The following is a 23731-nucleotide window of genomic DNA, read 5'->3' as shown; positions in this document are numbered from 1 at the left end:
TGTCTCTCAGGGGCTGATGTCTGCTGTGGGCTCTGGGCCCTGTCTCTCAGGGGCTGGTGTCTGCTGTGGGCTCTGGGCCCTGTCTCTCAGGGGCTGGTGTCTGCTGTGGGCTCTGGGCCCTGTCTCTCAGGGGCTGGTGTCTGCTGTGGGCTTTGTTTCTCAGGGGCTGGTGTCTGCTGTGGGCTCTGGGCCCTGTCTCTCAGGGGCTGGTGTCTGCTGTGGGCTCTAGGCCCTGTCTCTCAGGGGCTGTTGTCTGCTGTGGGCTCTGGGCCTGTCTCTCAGGGGCTGGTGTCTGCTGTGGGCTCTGGGCCCTGTCTCTCAGGGGCTGGTGTCTGCTGTGGGCTCTGGGCCCTGTCTCTCAGGGGCTGATGTCTGCTGTGGGCTCTGGGCCCTGTCTCTCAGGGGCTGGTGTCTGCTGTGGGCTCTGGGCCCTGTCTCTCAGGGGCTGGTGTCTGCTGTGGGCTCTGTTTCTCAGGGGCTGGTGTCTGCTGTGGGCTCTAGGCCCTGTATCTCAGGGGCTGTTGTCTGCTGTGGGCTCTGGGCCCTGTCTCTCAGGGGCTGATGTCTGCTGCGGGCTCTGAGCCCTGTCTCTCAGGGGCTGGTGTCTGCTGTGGGCTCTGGGCCCTGTCTCTCAGGGGCTGATGTCTGCTGTGGGCTCTGGGCCCTGTCTCTCAGGGGCTGGTGTCTGCTGTGGGCTCTGGGCCCTGTCTCTCAGGGGCTGGTGTCTGCTGTGGGCTCTGGGCCCTGTCTCTTAGGGGCTGGTGTCTGCTGTGGGCTCTGGGCCCTGTCTCTCAGGGGCTGGTGTCTGCTGTGGGCTCTGTTTCTCAGGGGCTGGTGTCTGCTGTGGGCTCTAGGCCCTGTCTCTCAGGGGCTGATGTCTGCTGTGGGCTCTGGGCCCTGTCTCTCAGGGGCTGGTGTCTGCTGTGGGCTCTGGGCCCTGTCTCTCAGGGGCTGGTGTCTGCTGTGGGCTCTGTTTCTCAGGGGCTGGTGTCTGCTGTGGGCTCTGGGCCCTGTCTCTCAGGGGCTGGTGTCTGCTGTGGGCTCTGTTTCTCAGGGGCTGGTGTCTGCTGTGGGCTCTAGGCCCTGTCTCTCAGGGGCTGGTGTCTGCTGTGGGCTCTAGGCCCTGTCTCTCAGGGGCTGTTGTCTGCTGTGGGCTCTGGGACCGGTCTCTCAGGGGCTGGTGTCTGCTGTGGGCTCTGGGCCCTGTCTCTCAGGGGCTGGTGTCTGCTGTGGGCTCTGGGCCCTCTCTCTCAGGCGCTGATGTCTGCTGTGGGCTCTGGGCCCTGTCTCTCAGGGGCTGGTGTCTGCTGTGGGCTCTGGGCCCTGTCTCTCAGGGGCTGGTGTCTGCTGTGGGCTCTGGGCCCTGTCTCTCAGGGGCTGGTGTCTGCTGTGGGCTCTGGGCCCTGTCTCTCAGGGGCTGGTGTTTGCTGTGGGCTCTGTTTCTCAGGGGCTGGTGTCTGCTGTGGGCTCTGGGCCCTGTCTCTCAGGGGCTGGTGTCTGCTGTGGGCTCTGTTTCTCAGGGGCTGGTGTCTGCTGTGGGCTCTAGGCCCTGTCTCTCAGGGGCTGGTGTCTGCTGTGGGCTCTAGGCCCTGTCTCTCAGGGGCTGTTGTCTGCTGTGGGCTCTGGGCCCTGTCTCTCAGGGGCTGGTGTCTGCTGTGGGCTCTGGGCCCTGTCTCTCAGGGGCTGGTGTCTGCTGTGGGCTCTGGGCCCTCTCTCTCAGGCGCTGATGTCTGCTGTGGGCTCTGGGCCCTGTCTCTCAGGGGCTGGTGTCTGCTGTGGGCTCTGGGCCCTGTCTCTCAGGGGCTGGTGTCTGCTGTGGGCTCTGGGCCCTGTCTCTCAGGGGCTGGTGTCTGCTGTGTGCTCTGTTTCTCAGGGGCTGGTGTCTGCTGTGGGCTCTGTGCCCTGTCTCTCAGGGGCTGGTGTCTGCTGTGGGCTCTGGGCCCTGTCTCTCAGGGGCTGGTGTCTGCTGTGGGCTCTGGGCTCTATCTCTCAGGGGCTGGTGTCTGCTGTGGGCTCTGGGCCCTGTCTATCAGGGGCTGATGTCTGCTGTGGGCTCTGGGCCCTGTCTCTCAGGGGCTGGTGTCTGCTGTGGGCTCTGGGCCCTGTCTCTCAGGGGCTGGTGTCTGCTGTGGGCTCTGGGCCCTGTCTCTCAGGGGCTGGTGTCTGCTGTGGGCTCTGTTTCTCAGGGGCTGGTGTCTGCTGTGGGCTCTAGGCCCTGTCTCTCAGGGGCTGTTGTCTGCTGTGGGCTCTGGGCCCTGTCTCTCAGGGGCTAATGTCTGCTGTGGGCTCTGGGCCCTGTCTCTCAGGGGCTGGTGTCTGCTGTGGGCTCTGGGCTCTATCTCTCAGGGGCTGGTGTCTGCTGTGGGCTCTGGGCCCTGTCTCTCAGGGGCTGATGTCTGCTGTGGGCTCTGGGCCCTGTCTCTCAGGGGCTGGTGTCTGCTGTGGGCTCTGGGCCCTGTCTCTCAGGGGCTGGTGTCTGCTGTGGGCTCTGGGCCCTGTCTCTCAGGGGCTGGTGTCTGCTGTGGGCTCTGTTTCTCAGGGGCTGTTGTCTGCTGTGGGCTCTAGGCCCTGTCTCTCAGGGGCTGTTGTCTGCTGTGGGCTCTGGGCCCTGTCTCTCAGGGGCTGATGTCTGCTGTGGGCTCTGGGCCCTGTCTCTCAGGGGCTGTTGTCTGCTGTGGGCTCTGGGCCCTGTCTCTCAGGGGCTGGTGTCTGCTGTGGGCTCTGGGCTCTATCTCTCAGGGGCTGGTGTCTGCTGTGGGCTCTGGGCCCTGTCTCTCAGGGGCTGATGTCTGCTGTGGGCTCTGGGCCCTGTCTCTCAGGGGCTGGTGTCTGCTGTGGGCTCTGGGCCCTGTCTCTCAGGGGCTGGTGTCTGCTGTGGGCTCTGGGCCCTGTCTCTCAGGGGCTGGTGTCTGCTGTGGGCTCTGTTTCTCAGGGGCTGGTGTCTGCTGTCGGCTCTAGGCCCTGTCTCTCAGGGGCTGTTGTCTGCTGTGGGCTCTGGGCCCTGTCTCTCAGGGGCTGGTGTCTGCTGTGGGCTCTGGGCTCTATCTCTCAGGGGCTGATGTCTGCTATGGGCTCTGGGCCCTGTCTCTCAGGGGCTGGTGTCTGCTTTGGGCTCTGGGCTCTATCTCTCAGGGGCTGATGTCTGCTGTGGGCTCTGGGCCCTGTCTCTCAGGGGCCGATGTCTGCTGTGGGCTCTGGGCCCTGTCTCTCAGGGGCTGGTGTCTGCTGTGGGCTCTGGGCCCTGTCTCTCAGGGGCTGGTGTCTGCTGTGGGCTCTGGGCTCTATCTCTCAGGGGCTGGTGTCTGCTGTGGGCTCTGGGCCCTGTCTCTCAGGGGCTGATGTCTGCTGTGGGCTCTGGGCCCTGTCTCTCAGGGGCTGGTGTCTGCTGTGGGCTCTGGGCTCTATCTCTCAGGGGCTGATGTCTGCTGTGGGCTCTGGGCCCTGTCTCTCAGGGGCTGGTGTCTGCTGTGGGCTCTGGGCCCTGTCTCTCAGGGGCTGGTGTCTGCTGTGGGCTCTGGGCCCTGTCTCTCAGGGGCTTGTGTCTGCTGTGGGCTCTGGGCTCTATCTCTCAGGCCATATACAAACCCCATCTATAGAGCTGTTTCTCGGTTTAGACCCCCCCCGCTCTCTATCCTACTGGCTTTACTTCCACCTGCCTGATCGATGAAACCAGTCAATATGTTTACCTAGCCCTGTGTTTCAATTGTCCCCAAAATAAATGTCTTCATATTTTCCTCACGAATGACTGCACTGCTGTACGGCTCATCCTATAAGCCTGTTGACCCACATGCCACCCTGGCTGAGTCAATGGAGGAGTCATAGCTTGACTGAGGAGACTTGTCTGACTCTGCCTGGCTGTTACTCTGAAAATCAATAGCACTATTCTGTGTGTGAATGCCTCTGTGTTGGAGCAGGAGCAGGGCTGGGATATTAAATCATCGTGAAATGTTAAAGATGGACATGTCAGACCTGACTGTTCTCCATGTAAATCCCCTTCTAATGAGCTGCTGCTCTCCCCACAGCCACCTGGGTCTTCCACCTGCTAACAACTACACACACCCCTCACAATAAAGATGATGTGAGAGAGAGCATGAGTGTCTTGCATGTGTGTGTGTGGGTGTGGGAGTGAGTGAGTGAGTGAGTGAGTGAGTGAGTGAGTGAGTGAGTGAGTGAGTGAGTGAGTGAGTGAGTGAGTGAGTGAGTGAGTGAGTGAGTGAGTGAGTGAGTGAGTGAGTGAGTGAGTGAGTGATGTGTGTGTGTGTGTGTGTGTGTGTGTGTGTGTGTGTGTGGGTGTGGGAGTGAGTGAGTGAGTGGTGAGTGAGTGAGTGAGTGAGTGAGTGAGTGAGTGAGTGAGTGAGTGAGTGAGTGAGTGAGTGAGTGAGTGAGTGAGTGAGTGAGTGAGTGAGTGAGTGAGTGATGTGTGTGTGTGTGTGTGTGTGTGTGTGAGTGAGTGAGTGAGTGAGTGAGTGAGTGAGTGAGTGAGTGAGTGAGTGATGTGTGTGTGTGTGTGTGTGTGTGTGTGTGTGTGTGAGTGAGTGAGTGAGTGAGTGAGTGAGTGAGTGAGTGAGTGAGTGAGTGAGTGAGTGAGTGAGTGAGTGAGTGAGTGAGTGAGTGATGTGTGTGTGTGTGTGTGTGTGAGTGAGTGAGTGAGTGAGTGAGTGAGTGAGTGAGTGAGTGAGTGAGTGAGGTTGTGTGTGTATCAGAGAATGGAATGCTATCCCTCTTCCCTGACCAGTCTACTGCCCCCCCCCCATCTGTCTCCCCTCAACCCCAGCTCCCAGTGCCCCTCCCCTGCAGGTTACAGTCTTGATGGTGGGCAACCAGAACAGCACCTCCATCAGCATCTCCTGGGACCCCCCTCCTCCAGACCACCAGAACGGCATCATCCAGGAGTACAAGGCAGGTTACTGAGAGAAGATAGACTGAATGTAACCTGATGACTCTGGCTTACTGAGATGCCATCAGAATCAATATAATACTCTACCTGACCCCACAGTGACAGAACGCTCTATTCCTCTGTCTCTCTCCCTCTCTTCAGATCTGGTGCCTAGGGAATGAAACACGCTTCCACGTGAATAAGACGGTGGATGCAGCCATCCGGTCGGTGGTTGTGGGGGGGCTTCAGGTGGGGGTGTTGTATCGGGTGGAGGTTGCTGCCAGCACCAGCGCAGGGGTGGGGGTCAAGAGTGAACCTCAGCCCATCGTCATCGGTAAGAGACGGGGAAGGGTGGGGGAGGGGGGGTTAGCTAAAGGGAGATTTATGGTAGAATGATGTAGGAATGTAAAAGTGGTCTATTGATTACTCATCCATAATTACAGAAAAGCCCATTTCACTTTTGACGGATATCGTAAATAAATAAATAAAATAAAACATTACTGCAATTAACATGGCGTCTAGACAGTGAACACAAAATGCTTGTTTAAATGCTCAACATTATCACTGATTGGGGCAAAAGTATTTACTATTAGAGAGTGCGTGACATGAATGATCAGTCAGACTGATTGTATTTAAACCATACCTCTGTTATTATGATATGTAGCGGCCTGGCTGTGTGTAGTTCTGTGTGATTTATGTGGACCAGGGGCAGATTGTCTGATTTCACCCATAACTGATGGCTTGGCCTGTAGCATACTCTTATTTCCCCAATGTCACTCCTATAATCCATCTCAGTTGTCCAAGCCAAAGATTTCACATATATTGTCATGTGTGCTCTTCTGAGAACCAATTCTTATTGCACTCCATGAAATAGTGTCAGGCAGACAAGTCAGAGTGAGCTTCGATTGGAATATCGATCCGGAACAGGGTGTGCCTCTCATCTCACATGGTCTATTTTACTGAAGAAAATTAGAGTCTGAGCTAAGCAAACAGCAGGATCACCTGAGGGGTTGTCATCAGCTTGTAGGATTTAGCCTCCCTCCCCTTTCTGCCTGCACATAAGGTTTCACAGCACAGCCATGTTCTACTCTCTCAGTCAATATGTTAGCTGTAATTGACAAGACTGTATCTTATCGTATCTACTGCTCTATACCTGGAGCCCAATCCTAACTACAAGTCTGTGCATAGAATTCACATTTTCCTGTTGACGTCGAAGGCATATCTTGAGGTAAAATTGAGCTCTTGGTGAATATGTGGGGACTATTACAGTGCTGACGTTGTCCCCAACCAGCTGGCAGTTGTAACAACAAAATGGTTTATTACAATGCTGAATCCTTTTTCACCGCTTAAACAAACAACTTGGCATACACACCCTCATACTGGTCCCGCTTGTCCCTCCTGTCCCCCCTGTCCCCCTGTCCCCCCTGTCCCTCCTGTCCCCCCTGTCCATCCTGTCCCTCCTGTCCCCCCTGTCCATCCTGTCCCTCCTGTCCCCCCTGTCCCCCCTGTCCATCCTGTCCCCCCTGTCCATCCTGTCCCCCCCCCTGTCCCCCTGTCCATCCTGTCCATCCTGTCCCTCCTGTCCCCCCTGTCTCCCCTGTCCCTCCTGTCCATCCTATCCCCCCTGTCCCCCCTCTCCCTCCTGTCCCCCCTGTCCATCCTGTCCATCCTGTCCCTCCTGTCCCCCCTGTCCCCCCTGTCCATCCTGTCCCCCCTGTCCATCCTGTCCCTCCTGTCCCCCCTGTCCCCCCTGTCCATCCTGTCCCCCCTGTCCATCCTGTCCCTCCTGTCCCCCCTGTCCCCCCTGTCCCCCTGTCCATCCTGTCCCTCCTGTCCCCCCTGTCCATCCTGTCCCCCCTGTCCCTCCTGTCCCTCCTGTCCCCCCCTGTTTCTCCTGTCCCTCCTCTCCCTCCTGTCCCCCCTGTCCCTCCTGTCCCCCCTGTCCCTCCTGTCCCTCCTGTCCCCCCTGTCCCTCCTGTCCCTCCTGTCCCCCCCTGTTTCTCCTGTCCCTCCTCTCCCTCCTGTCCCCCCTGTCCCTCCTGTCCCCCCTATCCCCCCTGTCCCTCCTGTCCCTCCTGTCCCCCCTGTCCCTCCCACCCCAGGTAAGGACTTCCGTGACGTGATCATAAGTGGGAACAGGAACAACAGCATCACGGAGCAGATCACAGACGTGGTGAAGCAGCCAGCGTTCATAGCGGGGATCGGAGGGGCCTGCTGGGTTATCCTCATGGGCTTCAGTATCTGGCTATACTGGAGGAGGAAGAAGAGGAAGGGGCTCAGCAACTATGCAGGTTAGACAGGCAGACTGGAGAGTGCACACAGACACCAATTCTGCACACAACATGCAAACTGTACTGTACATGCGCAAATACACACCCTACCTCTGGGAGCTTGTTTTCTTGCCAGCAATACAGAGTACTCAACAAACTTCCTCATTAGCATCCTAAACTATGTTTAAAATACTTATTTATTGACTCTATTGTGAGAGGATATTTCTATTGTCTGAGATGATGAGGATCAGATGGAATATCTTGAAGCAGAGCAGAGTCTTGGCGTGAATCAAGTTGTGATGTTTGACACATCCTCCCACGGTGTTGATACTAGCCTAGGGTGGCATGGCCTGAGGGGGTCGCTGGTATAACGGACTCTGCTGGTCTGGCCTGTCACTCAGGACTGAGCCATGCTGGAGCTGGAGCCAGTCCATCCATCCTCCTACACACCGACCCTGACATTTCAGACTGAGTGTGGGTGCTCGACCCCAGTCAGGACAGCCTTCCTCTGCCAGCCTATTTAATTAGAGAGTGGGAAGTAGATGGCACATTAGCAGTGCATGTAATGTTATTCAACAATGGCTTTAGGACTTTAAATCAACAGTACAACAAAAATTGTTCTCTCTATCTCTCAATAGTTTGTATTTTTTCTTCTTGCACATCTCTTTTTTAATTCCTACAGCAGTCTGACTTCAGAACTTGAACAGTTCTTGATGTTGCCACAGTCAGTCAAATGGCTGTAACCTGTTCTTTCTTTCTGTTTGTTACATTTTGTGTATGTTGTGTTATCTTTTTGGTGCTGTCTCTACATCTCTGTGGCTTCTGAGCTGCTTTTTGGGTCATGTTGATGGCCCCTCTCCTCTGGCCCCCTTTGGCCTCCCTGTCCCCCAGCCCCAGTGTGCAGAGCCCCCCCCCAATGCACTGCTTATAGCACCTCTGCAGGCTTTTAACACACAACTTTTCTGTCTTCTTGTTTTACAGTTCAGTCCTTCACCTTCACCCCTGCAGGTACTGTTCATTTGTCCGTCCCCACCCCCCTCCCCTCCCCTCCCCATCTCCTGCCACAGGTCCCTCCTCAACTCTCCTCTCCTGCCTACATTATATATGTTTGACAGACTCCAGGCCTTGCCCAATACAAATCAAATCCCTACCTTGAGATGGCAAAACCCCATATTTCACACCTGTTTTCCTGCTGGAAGAGATGGATTGAAATAGCCCCTGCCTAAATTCGTACTTTGAAAATGGTCTGGATTTTTAATTGGGCAGGGCCTGAGCACTGCAAACAACTGTCCCCATCCCAGCTGAGTCATCAGCCTGGTTGTCAAACTGTACTGTGTTGCTGTGTGTTTATGTATGGTTGTTTGGACCATCAATGTTTCAATGAACCTCCGTCTGTCTGGTACTTCTGTTGCGTCTCTCCTCTTGATGGTAGTGAGTATTCCTCCTTAAGATACTTGACTCTCCTCTTGATGGTAGTGAGTATTCCTCCTTAAGATACTTGACTCTCCTCTTGATGGTAGTGAGTATTCCTCCTTAAGATACTTGACTCTCCTCTTGATGGTAGTGAGTATTCCTCCTTAAGATACTTGACTCTCCTCTTGATGGTAGTGAGTATTCCTCCTTAAGATACTTGACTCTCCTCTTGATGGTAGTGAGTATTCCTCCTTAAGATACTTGACTCTCCTCTTGATGGTAGTGAGTATTCCTCCTTAAGATACTTGACTCTCCTCTTGATGGTAGTGGGTATTCCTCCTTAAGATACTTGACTCTCCTCTTGATGGTAGTGGGTATTCCTCCTTAAGATACTTGACTCTCCTCTTGATGGTAGTGGGTATTCCTCCTTAAGATACTTGACTCTCCTCTTGATGGTAGTGGGTATTCCTCCTTAAGATACTTGACTCTCCTCTTGATGCTAGTGGGTATTCCTCCTTAAGATACTTGACTCTCCTCTTGATGGTAGTGGGTATTCCTCCTTAAGATACTTGACTCTCCTCTTGATGGTAGTGGGTATTCCTCCTTAAGATACTTGACTCTCCTCTTGATGGTAGTGGGTATTCCTCCTTAAGATACTTGACTCTCCTCTTGATGGTAGTGGGTATTCCTCCTTAAGATACTTGACTCTCCTCTTGATGGTAGTGGGTATTCCTCCTTAAGATACTTGACTCTCCTCTTGATGGTAGTGGGTATTCCTCCTTAAGATACTTGACTCTCCTCTTGATGGTAGTGGGTATTCCTCCTTAAGATACTTGACTCTCCTCTTGATGGTAGTGGGTATTCCTCCTTAAGATACTTGACTCTCCTCTTGATGGTAGTGGGTATTCCTCCTTAAGATACTTGACTCCCCTCTTGATGTTCCTGTGAGATGTATGCATTGGGCTTGAAGGGGCCCTTCTCTTTCTACAGGTGTTGGTGTTGATTGGTAGTTATATGTGATTATGTTCCCCCTCTGAAATATCCTCAATGGCTACTTGTTTGTATTTTTGAAGGTCGTTTTCTTTATCCCTCTTCCTAGTGTTAAGTTGCTCCTCTACTCTATACGTCCTGGACTAATATGTTAATTGCAGTTCATTTGATAACTGTAACAATGTTAGCCCTATATTGTAAAGCATTCACAGTACATGCACTGCCAAAGTGGACATGACTGGCACCAATGTTGAGTAAGCAAGCAATCAACCTCTGTCTCTCAATGGAATAAACTGTAAATACAGGAGAGAAAAGCCTCTGTCTGCTCAGTGTACTCTCCTGGAGAGAGATAGAGGGATGGGATGGAGAATGGAAGAGAACAGAGTCCATTACAGATGAAATGAGTCCCTCAGACTGGGGTTCCTCTCTGGTCCAGTACCAGCAGTGTGACTGAGATAAGGCCAATGCAGGGAGGCTGGCTGGGGGTCCTGGCTGTAGTCTTGCCACTCCAGTCAAAACATCATCTCTGTGATACACTCCCTGCTATAAGGACACAAGGCGAGACCCAAATGCAGACACAGTAAGCAGATGGTTGAGCTCCGATATTTATTAATCCAAGGGGTAGGCAAAAGGTAGGTCAGGGACAGGCGAGAGTCCAAAACAGTACCAGACGAAGGGCAGTCTCGAGGTCAGGCCAGGCAAGGGGTTCAGTAACCAGATCCGAGTCCAAACAGTACAAAAGGATAGGCAGGCTTGAAGACAGAACAGGTAGAGTGGTCAGGCAGGTGGGTTCGGAGTCAGGACAGGCAAGGGTCTAAACCAGGAGGACTAGAACCAACAGAGACAGGGAAAAATAGGAGCAAGGAAAAATGCTGATTGACTTGGCAAACAAGACGAACTGGTACAGAGAGACAGGAAACACAGGGATAAATACACTGGGGATAATTAGCGACACCTGGAGGGGGTGGAGACAATCACAAGGACAGGTGAAACAGATCAGGGTGTGACACCTGCTTCTCTACCCGATCTCCCTATTCTCACCTGGTGCTCTGGCCTCTGGGAGATAAGTGTTCCACTCAAACGTACTAATGAAACTGAAGAGTGTATGTGTGTATGTATTAGATTGTAAGCACACTGCACTGAGGCTAGAGGATCAGGGTGGTGTCCACTGGATGATGACATTTGAGTCAAGGACTGAAGGGGACGAATAGGACTGGTGTAGATAGATATAATATGAATATTATGGTGGTTATATTTTAGTGGTGTGTCGTTTTAGGGTGTTCGCTAGCTAGGAGCTAGGAGATGAGGTGATGCCCACACAGTGTCCTCCCGTCTGTCTCCTACAGTAAAGCAGTCATACAGGAGAAGTAAATCACGGGTTTGTGGAGGCACGCGGCCAGCAGGGAAGAAGATTTGATGGAATTTGTATACGCTGATTATGTCCTCCCCCTTTAATGGTTATTAAAGGGGATTAATCTGTATTCATATTGGAGAAAGTGCTTATCTGGGCACAGCCACGTCAGGCTGGCTAACATTAAAGTCCTCCACAGCAGAGCAGAAATGTGTCTGAGCACAGATATGGACATCAGAGGCCTCCCCACAGCAGAGCACAGTATCAGCCACCCTATTCCCTTCTCCCTCCTCTTCTTCCTCCTAGGAAATGGAGAGAGAGAAAGAGATTCATTTGTTGGTAGTGGAACAAAGAGAAGTAGCTATAGTGTAGCTGTCAAAGCTGTAAGCAAATAAACCAGTGTGGTATGTCTGAAGCAAAAGAACAGTAAAGGTTTAAGAAGCGAGTTTTCTTATTTTAGTTCATTATCCTGTGTTGTGGTTTGTTTTTCTCTCGTACTGCAACATGCTCGTGTACCGTTCAAGAATGATTATGGTAAAGATGTTTTGGTTGGTTGAATCTGTAGTGGTTGATGACACAGTGGAGAGGTTATCCTACCAGCAGCCCCTCTCTGTGTCACACCCAAGCCACTTCCTTCATTTAGAAAACCCCATCTCCTCCCCTCCTTTCTTCTTGTTTTCTCTGAGGACTTTATTTAGCCGTGCCTGGGCTTGTCGGGAAATAAACCTGAGTGGAGGAGAGAAGAAATGTTCAGCCCTCCTCCTCCCTTTAATCTCCATCTAGACAACAAATGAGCCAAAATACTATCAGCTCCTCAACTCAAGCAGGGTTCTCTTTTTTCCTTCTCCCCCTGTCATCTGCAGAGGGTGATTTCCAAAACTCTGGGCTTCTTTACCTATTTTCTTTGCATTTCCTGTGATCCATTGAAGTTTTACATTCTCAGTCTTCTGTCTTCTTGTCATCATCTGTGTTGAGCAGGATGAAACGGTCTCTTACTCTGAGCTGCTGAAGTTTTACTAGCTGCTGACAAATATCATTATTTATTATCTATAGATCACTGTAATGGAACAGGCCAGGCCACATCATGGCTTCTGAGAGTCATGCTAGTCAGAGTACCCTGCTACTAGAGGGATCTGTAACTCACTCCCATCCAGCCCCCACACATCTAATTGTACCTGACGAATGAGCCCTCTGCCTTTTCTAATCATTTTGTTTTTCTAATCACAAATCTGATAATAACTTACACCAACATTTTTTTTAAATGAAATTAGTTTCTGCTCTGATCAAGCATCTTGTCCTTGGGAGAAATACATTATGTGTCACTTTATGCAAACAAACGCAATCTGCTATCTTATTCACAGCATCTTTTTCAAATTTCCATGATAAGAATGGACACTGTGAGGCCTCTGCATCCCTTAGTGAAGCCATCAATATCCAGCCAGCTGCAGAAGACATTGGGAGGACACATGAGTATGGGGTGTAGTGGTCCGATCGTCCACAAGGATAATTCTTATTAATTATTGGGTGCTAAAATCATCAGTACCCTCTCTGTTGAACTGGTATTAGTGTTGGTAATACAGCCTTGATGTGGTCATCAATGTCATTGAAACTATGTGAAGACTCAACGTATTGCTTTGTCTTTTCTCTCGTCCTTTTTATGTCTTGGCACCCCCTCTGTCCTCTCCTCTGCTCTGACCCCAGTGACGTTCCAGCGTGTTGACGGAGGTCTGATGAGCAATGGAAGGTGAGTGTTCTTCCCGTCAGTGTTCCATCAGGGACAGAGAGCCCTTCTCTCCACACGCAGAGCCAAACAACTCCACACCTATCATCAGTCTACCAATCAAAACCCACAGCATACACAACAAATCACCTCTATTCTGAAGGGCTTTCAAACCAACTCCCTAACACTGTGAAAACCCAGCAACCCAGTCAAACATTATGCTATAACATTAGACTATGACATTATGCTATAACATTATGACATAACATTAGACTATAACATTATGATATAACAGACTATAACATTAGACTATAACATTAGACTATAACATAACATTAGACTATAACATTATGATATAACATTAGACTATAACATTACGATATAACATTAGACTATAACATTACACTATAACATTAAACTATAACATTATGATATAACATTATGATATAACATAATGACATACCATTACACTATAACATTAGACTTTAACATTAGACTTTAACATTAGACTATAACATTATGATATAACATTAGACTATAACATTATGATATAACATTAGACTATAACATTATGATATAACATTATGATATAACATTAGACTATAATATTAGACTATAACATTAGACTATAACATTAGACTATAACATTATGATATTACATTAGACTATAACATTAGACTATAACATTAGGCTATAACATTATGCTATAACATTATGCTATAACATTATGCTATAACATTATGCTATAACATTAGACTATACCATTATTATATAACATTAGACTGTAACAATAGACTATAACATTATGCTATAACATTAGACTATAACATTAGACTATACCATTATGATATAACATTAGACTATAACATTATGATATAACATTAGACTATAACATTACACTATAACATTAGACTATAACATTATGATATAACATTAGACTATAACATTATGATATAACATTAGACTATAACATTATGCTATAACATTACACTATAACATTATGATATAACATTAGACTATAACATTATGATATAACATTATGATATAACATTACACTATAACATTATGCTATAACATTATGATATAACATTACACTATAACATTATGATATAACATTCGACTATAACATTTTGATATAACATTATGATATAACATTACACTATAACATTATGATATAACATTATGATATAACATTAGACTATAACATTAGACTATAACATTATGATATAACATTATGATATAACATTATACTATAACATTAGACTATAACATTAGACTATAACATTATGATATAACATTACACTATAACATTATGATATAACATTAGACTATAACATTATACTATAACATTATACTATAATATTAGACTATAACATTAGACTATAACATTAGGCTATTCACCTCATTTTCAACGGATATCTGGGCAGGGTCTGTTTAGGTTTTATTGTGGGGGACTTCCGGTTAAGCACTTCAGGCCAATAATTCGCAGCTAGCTAGCTAACTCACTTGCCATCGCTTCTCACAACTCCGCAAGCATGGATTCCTTTTTTGTTTGGTAAAGGGATGCCAAAATAACTGGCATAAATGGAGGCTGTTCATGGAGCAGGAGTGTTTTGGCTACTTGACTTTTGTGAGGAGCGAGTGCAGTTGTGAGGCGCCTTTTGATTTGCACCCACCTCTAAGGACGATGGGTCTCTTCGGCTTTGTCTCAAAGCATTGAACTTGAAGAAACCACCAAACCGACTCTATGTGTGTTCCAGTGGCTGTCAGTGCCATTTAAGATGAGGGAGGACAATTTATTTTTTTCATGAGCATGGCCTTATTTATTATTACAGCAATATTGGATGGCTCTTATTCATAGTCAATTGACCCAGGTCAATGTAACAGCAATATGTTTAGGCTACTACATGATACTCTAATTTTCCCTATACACATGACTACAACCTAGCCTATGAATTAAAGTTTACAACGTAGGTGCACACAGGTCGAGAGACAAATTTCGAGGTGACAGACAGTGACACATGGACAAACAGTGACATTCAATACCACCCTGCAGACTCTTGCCTGCATCTAGCTGCTATAGGGTGTAATCATTAGTCCAACAGTTGCAAACAAGATTGCAAAACTCAGGTATGTTTATCCATGTATTGTTCCGTTTGCTTCCATTTAAGAATTATTTTTCAACAGACTTGGCGGAATGAATACACCTCAAATCACGCATAAACACAGTTCACTTTCATAGCATCCATGTGGTATTCCTTCTTGCATCTCTCCTCCTCTCACCTAATCCCTTCGCTTGTGGACTTCAATGCACAACACATCAGCTGTATGTGACCAGGTGAAAAAACCTTTCCAAGCCGAACCGCTACACACAGCCTACATCGTTGTCACCATATTAGCTAAAGTGACGTCATAGTCAGCGTAGATGACTGGGGCGGCAGGTACCCTAGTGGGGCGGCAGGTACCCTAGTGCGGCGGCAGGTACCCTAGTGGGGCGGCAGGTACCCTAGTGGGGCGGCAGGTACCCTAGTGCGGCGGCAGGTACCCTAGTGGGGCGGCAGGTAGCCTAGTGGGGCGGCAGGTAGCCTAGTGGGGCGGCAGGTAGCCTACTGGGACGGCAGGTAGCCTAGTGGGGTGGCAGGTAGCCTAGTGGTTAGAGCGTTGGGCCAGTAACCGAAAGGTTGCTGGATCGAATCCACGAGCTGACAAGGTAAAAATATGTTGTTCTGCCCCTGAACAAGGCACTTAACCCACTGTTCCCCGGTAGGCCAACATTGTAATCTGACTAGCCTAGTTAAATAAAGGTTAAAAAAAATGTAAATCAATAATGTGTTGGTAAACCTACTACAATCATGCAGTAATGTCACAGTGTACAGTCAGTAAGCAGTTACACCGGCGGGCCACGGTGGCAATAAATTAGAATCGAATACCGAAAGCTTACCTTGACTTGGAAGAGTTCCAGTGTTGTGTTGGAAAGGCATAGCCAGCTGGCTAACATAGCATCGCTCTGAGCAGGGTGTTTCAGTAGGCTGAACTAGCTAAATGCATTTACTAGCTAAGTAAGAAAGTGGAAAAAATGACAATCTCTCTCTTTCTTCTCCTTCATTTTTGGAAGAAATGTATTTGTTCAACTATTGTCTCTCTCTCTCTTTGAGTCAACTACTCACCACATTTTATACACTGCAGTGCTAGCCAGCTGTAGCTTATGCTTTCAGTGCTAGATTAATTATCTGATCCTTTGATTGGGTGGACAAAATGCCAGTTCATGCTGCAAGAGCTCTGATAGGCTGGAGGACATCCTCCAGAAGTTGTCAAAATTACTGTGTAAGTCTATGGAAGTGGGTGAGAACCATGAGCCTCCTCGGTTTTGTATTGAGGTCAACGTACCCAGAGGAGGACAGAAGCTAGCTGTCCTCCAGCTACACCATGGTGCTACCCTACAGTGCTGTTGAGGCAACTGTAGACCTTTGCAAATTAGTCTGTTTTAATCAATTATTTGGTGACGTGATTATATTTAGTATAGTTTTATCTAAAAAGGATAGCTTTTTAAATGTTTTACAATGTACATTTTTATGAAATTCAGTGAGGAGGATGGTCCTCCCCTTCCTCCTCTGAGGAGCCTCCACTGGTGTGTTCCTATCACTTTGTGGACAAGAGGCCGACTGAAGAGCATCCTTTCTCTGAGAAGTGGTTGGGCTACGATGCTCCAGTACAGACCATCTCATCAGGACATCAACAGTGTGCCAATGCCACCGCAGCGTAAAGATGCGGGTACTCAATGGGAGGTTCCAGAACTTACTGATCACAGCTACGTGTCAAGTGAACCAGTCAACAAGCCCACCTGCCACAAACAAACCCAATGTGGTGGTGCAGAGCCATTGACCCAAACCATTCTGAAGAATGACACTAGCTGAGTGTTGTATACTGGCCTTTCATTTACTTCTTTCTTTGACCATGTAGCATTTCTGCAGAAATTCTACCAGGTTAACTTCAAAATGCATATAACGGATCAAATACTGATAACCATGATGAAGCTGAAGTTGAATCTACTCCAGGGTGATCTTGCTGATGGCTTTGCTGTGTCCCAGGGAGTAGTGAGCAGAATCCTTTCCTACTGGATTAACACATTGGAGGAGCACATGAGGATCTACATTCCATGGCTGCCGAGGGAGACAATCCAGAACACAATACCTCAGTGCTTCAAAGAGAAGTTCCCCAACACAACTTGCATCATCGACTGCTCTGAAAATACTCTTCAGAAAGCACACAATCTCCATTCCAAATGGGAGTCATACAGCCACTATTATTCGAGCAATACTCTACAGCAGTGGTTCCCAAACTTTTTATAGTCCCGTACCCCTTCAGACATTCAACCTCCAGCTGCATACCCCCTCTAGCACCAGGGTCAGCGCACTCTGAAATGTTGTTTTTTTGCCATCATTGTAAGCCTGCCACACACACTATACGACACATTTATTAAACATAAGAATGAGTGTGAGTTTTTGTCACAACCTGGCTCGTGGGAAGTGACAAAGATCTCTTATAGGACCAGGCACAAATAATAATGTAATAATAATTAATCATTCTGCTCTTTATTTAGCCATCTTACACATAAAACTTTATTTGTTAATCGAAAATTGTGAATAACTCACCACAGGTTAATGAGAAGGATGTGCTTGAAAGGATGCGCATAACTGCAATGTTGGGTTGTATTGTAGGGAGTCTCAGTCTTAAATAATTTCACACACACAGTCTGTGCCTGTATTTAGTTTTTATGCTAGTGAGGGCCAAGAATCCACTCGCACATAGGTATGTGGTTGCAAAGGGCAGCAGTGTCTTAAAATTCTTAGGGATAGCCCCCTTTTTTACAATTTTTGCCTAAAAGACATACCCAAATCTAACTGCCTGTAGCTCAGGCCCTGAAGCAAGGATATGCATATTCTTGGTACCATTTGAAAGGAAACAATTTGCCATTTGCGGAAATGTGAATTGAATATAGGAGAATATAACACAATAGATCTGGTAGAAGAAAATACAAAGAAAACAACAACCAGTCTTTTTCTAACGCCATCTTTGAAATGCAAGAGAAAGGTCATAGTTATAGCCATCGCTCTGGTTGTAATTCCGATAGTGTCCACAAGATGGCAGGAGTGTATGTGCAAAGTTTCAGATAGATAACTTGAAAAATGAGTGAACAAGACTTGTAGTGTCAAGTCCCCAGGTACATTTGGGCAAGTCGTGAATGAGACATTCCTCTCTTTAATCTAACTCTTTGTTCTCTCTTTAATTCGGGGTGATATCGGTCTTGTACGTTTTATTTCAATTTTATAATATTATAATATTATTCATATTCCATTTTTCTGCAAGAATATTGTCAAATCTGTATACTTTGATTTAGCTTTCCAAGTATTAGTAGCCATATTATAAGTTCAACATTTGCAAAACAACCAGTTTTCATAACACTGAATATTCTTATACGTTGTGTCCAAAAGGAAAAGGCATGCTGTCGCAAAAGGTTAGCGCCTACATTTTGAGACCGAGACGGGGTTTCCGGATACTCCCGTAAAGCCCAGCTCATTGGCTATCTAGTTAGCTTTGTTTGACCCCGAATGGTGCTTATTTGACAAAGATATAGCCCGCGTCATCGGTGTGCCATGGTGTCCTATAGGATATACTACACTCCTAATGATATAGTGAAGTCTGGTTACGTTCTAGGATCTCTGAGGAATACATACGAATGTGATTTGACTCGTTGAAACAACGTTTAGGGTGAGATTTTCACAGATTCCTTTCTTTGCAAATTGAATGAGTAGAAATACATAATCGATTGCACGTGCTATATGGACCTTTTTAGGATATGAAAAAGGATTTTATCTGACAAAATGACACTTCATGTTATCTCTGGGACCCTTTGGATGATAAATCAGAGCAAGATTTCAGAATGTAAGTACACATTTCACCTTCAGAGATGAATTTATCAAACCTATCGAGGTGAAAAAAGTGTTTTGTTGTCAGGTTCTCTCCTCAAACAATAGCAGTAATAGCTACTGTAAATTGGACAGTGCAGTTATATTAACAAGAATTTATGCTTTCAGCTAATATAAGACACTTATATGTACCGACATTTGTTGTTTCGCTAAAATCTGTGAACTTGATATAATGTGCTGCATGATTTACAACTGTCCCGTTGACGGAACGCCGATCCTTAAGAAGCGCAATTTGTGCTATTTGCTAAGGCAGGATACTCTGAGCGCAGCCCAATCCAGAAATCTTTCTGTGGCTTTTGATTAAATTACATTTTCACAGAACCGCTTGTTGCAATTTCGATGAGGCTCTCTTGTTCAGATATCGGTAAGTGTACTGGAGGCAGGGCATGAAAGGAATAACAAATCCAGTAGTTTTTGTCATCCGTTTCAGGAAGTACCTGCGTAATTGCGCACCCAAATCACTCATGTGCTTCGCTATATCACATTTGACATTGTCCGTAAGCTTGAGTTCATTTGCACACAAAAATCATACAATGATGGAAACACCTGTGTGCAGTCCTTGTTAATGCAGACAGAGAAGAGCTCCAACTTTTTAATCATAGCCTCAATTTTGTGCTGCACATTGAATATAGTTGCAGAGTCCCTGTAATCCTAGATTCAGATCATTCAGGTGAGAAAAAACATCATCCAGGTAGGGCAGTCATATGAGAAACTCGTAATCATGCAAGCGGTCAGACAAGTGAAAATTATGGTCAGTAAAGAAAACTTTAAGCTCGTCTCTCGATTCCAAGAAATGTGTCAATACTTTGCCCCTTGATAACCAGCGCACTTCTGTATGTTGTAAAAGCGTTACATGGTCGCTGCCCATATCATTGCATATTGCAGAAAATACACGAGAGTTCAGGTGCCTTGCTTTAACAAGGTTAACCATTTTCATTGTAGTGTCCAAAACGTCTTCCAAGCTGTCAGGCATTCCCTTGGCAGCAAGAGCCTCTTGGTGGATGCTGCAGTGTACCCAAGTGGCATCGGGAGCAACTGCTTGCACACGCGTTACCACTCCACTATGTCTCCCTGTCATGGCTTTTGCGCCATCAGTACAGATACCAACACATCTTGACCACCAAAGTCCATTTGATGTCACAAAGTTGTCCAGTACTTAAAAAATATCCTCTCCTGTTGTCCTGGTTTCCAGTGGTTTGCAGAAGAGGATGTCTTCCTTAATTGACCCACCATTAACATAACAGGCATTTTCCAGGAGCTGTGCCAGGGCCCCACGTCTGTTGACTCATCCAGCTGCAACACATATAATTCACTGGCTTGTATGCAAAGCAGTAATTGTTTCAAAACATCTCCTGCCATGTCACTGATGCATCATGACACAGTGTTGTTTGATGAAGATATTGTCTGTATAGTTTTTTGGGCCTTTTCCCCCAGCATTGTTCCAGCCATATCCGCAGCAGCAGGAAGAATTAAGTCCTCCACAATTGTATGGGGCTTGCCTGTCCTAGCCACTCAGTAGCTCACCATATAAGATGCTTCTAGCCCCTTCTTATTAATGGTATCTGCGTTTATAAATGTCTTACTCCTCGAAAGTCATCTTAATTCTCGCACAAAAAACTCCCTTGGCTTATTTTTCAAATTGGCATGTTTTGTTTCTAAATGTCTGCGCAAGAGTGAAGGTTTCCTCGAGTTGTGACTTCTCGTCATGAACGAGGGGAAAAAATATATTTACGTTCGTTCAAACATGTCAATCGTTGTATAGCATAAATCATTAGTGCCTTTTTTAACCAGAACATGAATAATATGTTGGTGGACGAATGCATTCTCTTTTAAAACGTATTGGAACGAGGGTACCCAACATGACCTCGCGCGCAAGAGTCTAATCGGCCATCACCGTTCCAAGGCTCTTGTTCGGTCAGATCTCATAGTAGAAGATTCAAAACCCTTTGTAAAGGCTGGTGACATCTAGTGGAAGCAATAGGAAGTGCCAAAACATTAATCAGCCCCTGTGTGTTTCAATGGCATAGGCTTAAAGGTAATTCAACACATCAGGTATCCACTTCCTGTCAGAAAATGTCTCAGGGTTTTGCCTGCCAAATGAGTTCTGTTATACTCACAGACACCATTCAAACAGTTTTAGAAACTTTAGGGTGTTTTCTATCCATATATAATAAGTATATGCATATTCTAGTTACTGGGTAGGATTAGTAACCAGATTAAATCGGGTACGTTTTTTTATCCCGCCGTGAAAATACTGCCCCCTAGCCCCAACAGGTTAACACCCCGGCAGTCCTACAATCCTAGCTAGATGCCCTCAATCTCACACAAATGATCAAGGAACCCACCAGGTACAACCCTAAATCGTAAACATGGGCACGCTGATAGATATTATCCTGACCAACTTGCCCTCCAAATACACCTCTGCTGTTTTAAATCAGGATCTCAGCGATCACTGCCTCATTGCCTGCATCTGCTATGGGTCCGCGGTCAAATGACCACCCCTTATCACTGTCAAACGCTCCCTAAAACACTTCTGCGAGTAGGCCTTTCTAATCGACCTGGCCCGGGTATCCTGGAAGGATATTGACCTCATTCCGTCAGTAGAGGTGCCTGGTCGATCTTTAAAAGTAATTTCCTCACCATCTTAAATAAGCATGCCCCTTTCAAAAAATGTAGAACTCAGAACAGATATAGCCTTTAGTTCACTCCAGACCTGACTGCCCTCAACCAGCACAAAGACATCCTGTGGCGGACTGCACTAGCATCGAATAGTCCTCGCGATATACAACTTTTCAGGGAAGTCAGGAACCAATACAGTCAGTTAGGAAAGCAAAGGCTAGCTTTTTCAAACATAAATTTGCATCCTGTAGCTCTAACTCCAAAAAGTTTTGTGACACTGTAAAGTCCATTAAGAATAAGAGCACCTCCTCCTAGCTGCCCACTGCACTGAGGCTAGGAAACACTGTCACCACCGATAAATCCACAATAATCGAGAATATCAATAAGCATTTCTCTACGGCTGGCCATGCTTTCCTCGTGGCTACCCCAACCCCGGCCAACAGCTCCACACCCCCCGCAGCTACTTGCCCAAGCCTCCCCAGCTTCTCCTTCACCCTATCTAGCAGATGTTCTGAAAGAGCTGCAAAACCTGGACCCGTACAAATCAGCTGGGCTAGACAATCTGGACCCTCTCTTCCTAAAATTATCCACGGCCATTGTTGCAACCCCTATTACTAGTCTGTTCAACCTCATAAAGATTGGAAAGCAGCCGCGGTCATCCCCCTCTTCAAAGGGGGTGACACTCTAGACCCAAACTGTTACAGACTTATATCTGTCCTGCCCTGCCTTTCTAAAGTCTTCGAAAGCCAAGTTAACAAACAGATCACTGACCATTTCAAATCCCACCGTACCTTCTCCGCTGTGCAATCCGGTTTCCGAGCTGGTCACGGATGCACCTCAGCCACCCTCCAGGTACTAACCAATATCATTACCGCCATCGATAAAAGACAGTACTGTGCATCCGTCTTCATTGACCTGGACAAGGCTTTCAACTCTGTCAATCACCTCAACCGTGAAGCACGGAGGTGGCAGCATCATATTGTGGGGGTGCTTTGCTGCAGGAGGGACTGGTGCACTTCACAAAATAGATGGCATCATGAGGAAAGAAAATCATGTGGATATATTGAAGCAACATCTCAAGACATCAGTCAGGAAGTTAAAGCTTGGTCGCAAATGGGTCTTCCAAATGGACATTGACCCCAAGCTTGCTTCCAAAGTTGTGGCAAAATGGCTTAAGGACAACAAAGTCAAGGTATTGGAGTGGCCATCACAAAGTCCTGACCTCAATCTTATAGAAAATTTGTGGGCAGATCTGAAAAAGCATGTGCAAGCAAGGAGGCCTACAAACCTGACTCAGTTACACCAGCTCTGTCAGGAGGAATGGGCCAAAATTCACCCAATTTATTGTGGGAAGCTTGTGGAATGCTACCCGAAACATTTGACCCAAGTTAAACAATGTAAAGGCAATGCTACCAAATACTAATTGAGTGTATTTAAACTTCTGACCCACTGGGAATGTGATGAAAGAAATAAAAGCTGAAATAAATCATTCTCTCTACTATTATTCTGACATTTCACATCCTTAAAATAAAGTGGTGATCCTAACTGACCTAAAACAGATTTTTACTAGGATTAAAAGTCAGGAATTGTGAAAAACTGAGTTTAAATGCATTTGGCTAAGGTGTATGTAAACCTCCGACTTCAACTGTGTATATAGTTTCCTATTTAATCTGAATCATTTTAATGTTCATTCAGTTTAAATATACTGTAGCGTTGCCTGTTCCTGATAATTACAGGCATCCAATAGGTGCTGTTATCATGCCTTCTTCAATCTATTTCAAATACATTTTTTTCATTATCAAAATGTCTCTAGCAGACCAAGAGGGAAGACAACTGTTTATCAAGTGCTACACTGTTTTCTCGATTTGTGCCCTTGAAAATCAAACCCAGAATCAAACTGAAAACACATTTTAAACCCTTAGACATGCCTCCTCATCCTTCATTTCAAAATGTTAAGTATCAAAGAAAATGTCAACGTGGAATTTCATAGTGTTTTCATTAACACCATAATTTGCCAAGTGCAAGATGAGTTACGGTATGCTTAGATAAGTTCATGAAGTGCCATTTGAAAATAAAGAGCCGTACAAGGTACAATTAAAATATTCATAAATCATAAGGAGTTGTCTGTAGGCATTAGATAAACATGTATGAAGAGAGCTGTACAAGGCAAGATATAAAAAACTGTGCAAGGCAACAAAAAACACGGCAATTAAGAGTTATGCTTAGATAATAAGGTGGAGCTGACAGAGAGAGCTTTACAAGACACAACTATTTCAAAACACAAAGTATTAGGCCCCGAGCCTTGATACCACATAGATGAACATATTTGGAGCACAGAGTTAGTCTACCTGACTGGAACTCATCTACTATCCTTGGCAGCATATGTGTGAAATAAAATGCCTTCAGTTTAGGGATAACATCAGCACAGAACTTCACATCAAAAGGCACATCGATAACAACCTGCTCGGATGGACCCCAGATCAGCAGTTTGCATCTCTCCAGTCC

At 46.8% G+C, this 23731-nt stretch overlaps 1 protein-coding gene across 8 annotated transcripts in view; it reads left to right on the top strand.

Annotated features, from left to right (window-relative positions):
* Window positions 1-23731, top strand: part of robo2 (roundabout, axon guidance receptor, homolog 2 (Drosophila)) — a 583693-nt gene that overhangs the window by 516611 nt on the left and 43351 nt on the right. For 7 of the 8 annotated variants that reach the window (XM_014163401.2, XM_014163406.2, XM_014163402.2 and 4 more), the window contains 5 exons: window positions 4775-4899; window positions 5039-5210; window positions 6979-7167; window positions 8128-8154; window positions 12602-12644. In XM_014163401.2, coding sequence (XP_014018876.1) covers window positions 4775-4899; window positions 5039-5210; window positions 6979-7167; window positions 8128-8154; window positions 12602-12644 — 556 coding nt within the window. The remainder of the gene's footprint in view (window positions 1-4774; window positions 4900-5038; window positions 5211-6978; window positions 7168-8127; window positions 8155-12601; window positions 12645-23731) is intronic. The other variant, XM_014163404.2, reaches the window with a different exon arrangement.

The sequence above is a fragment of the Salmo salar genome, chromosome ssa20 (genome assembly GCF_905237065.1).
Source record: "Salmo salar chromosome ssa20, Ssal_v3.1, whole genome shotgun sequence".
Lineage (NCBI taxonomy): Eukaryota > Metazoa > Chordata > Actinopteri > Salmoniformes > Salmonidae > Salmo > Salmo salar.
The sequence above is the reverse complement of the archived record's forward strand: the minus strand, read 5'-3'. Positions and strand labels throughout refer to the sequence as shown.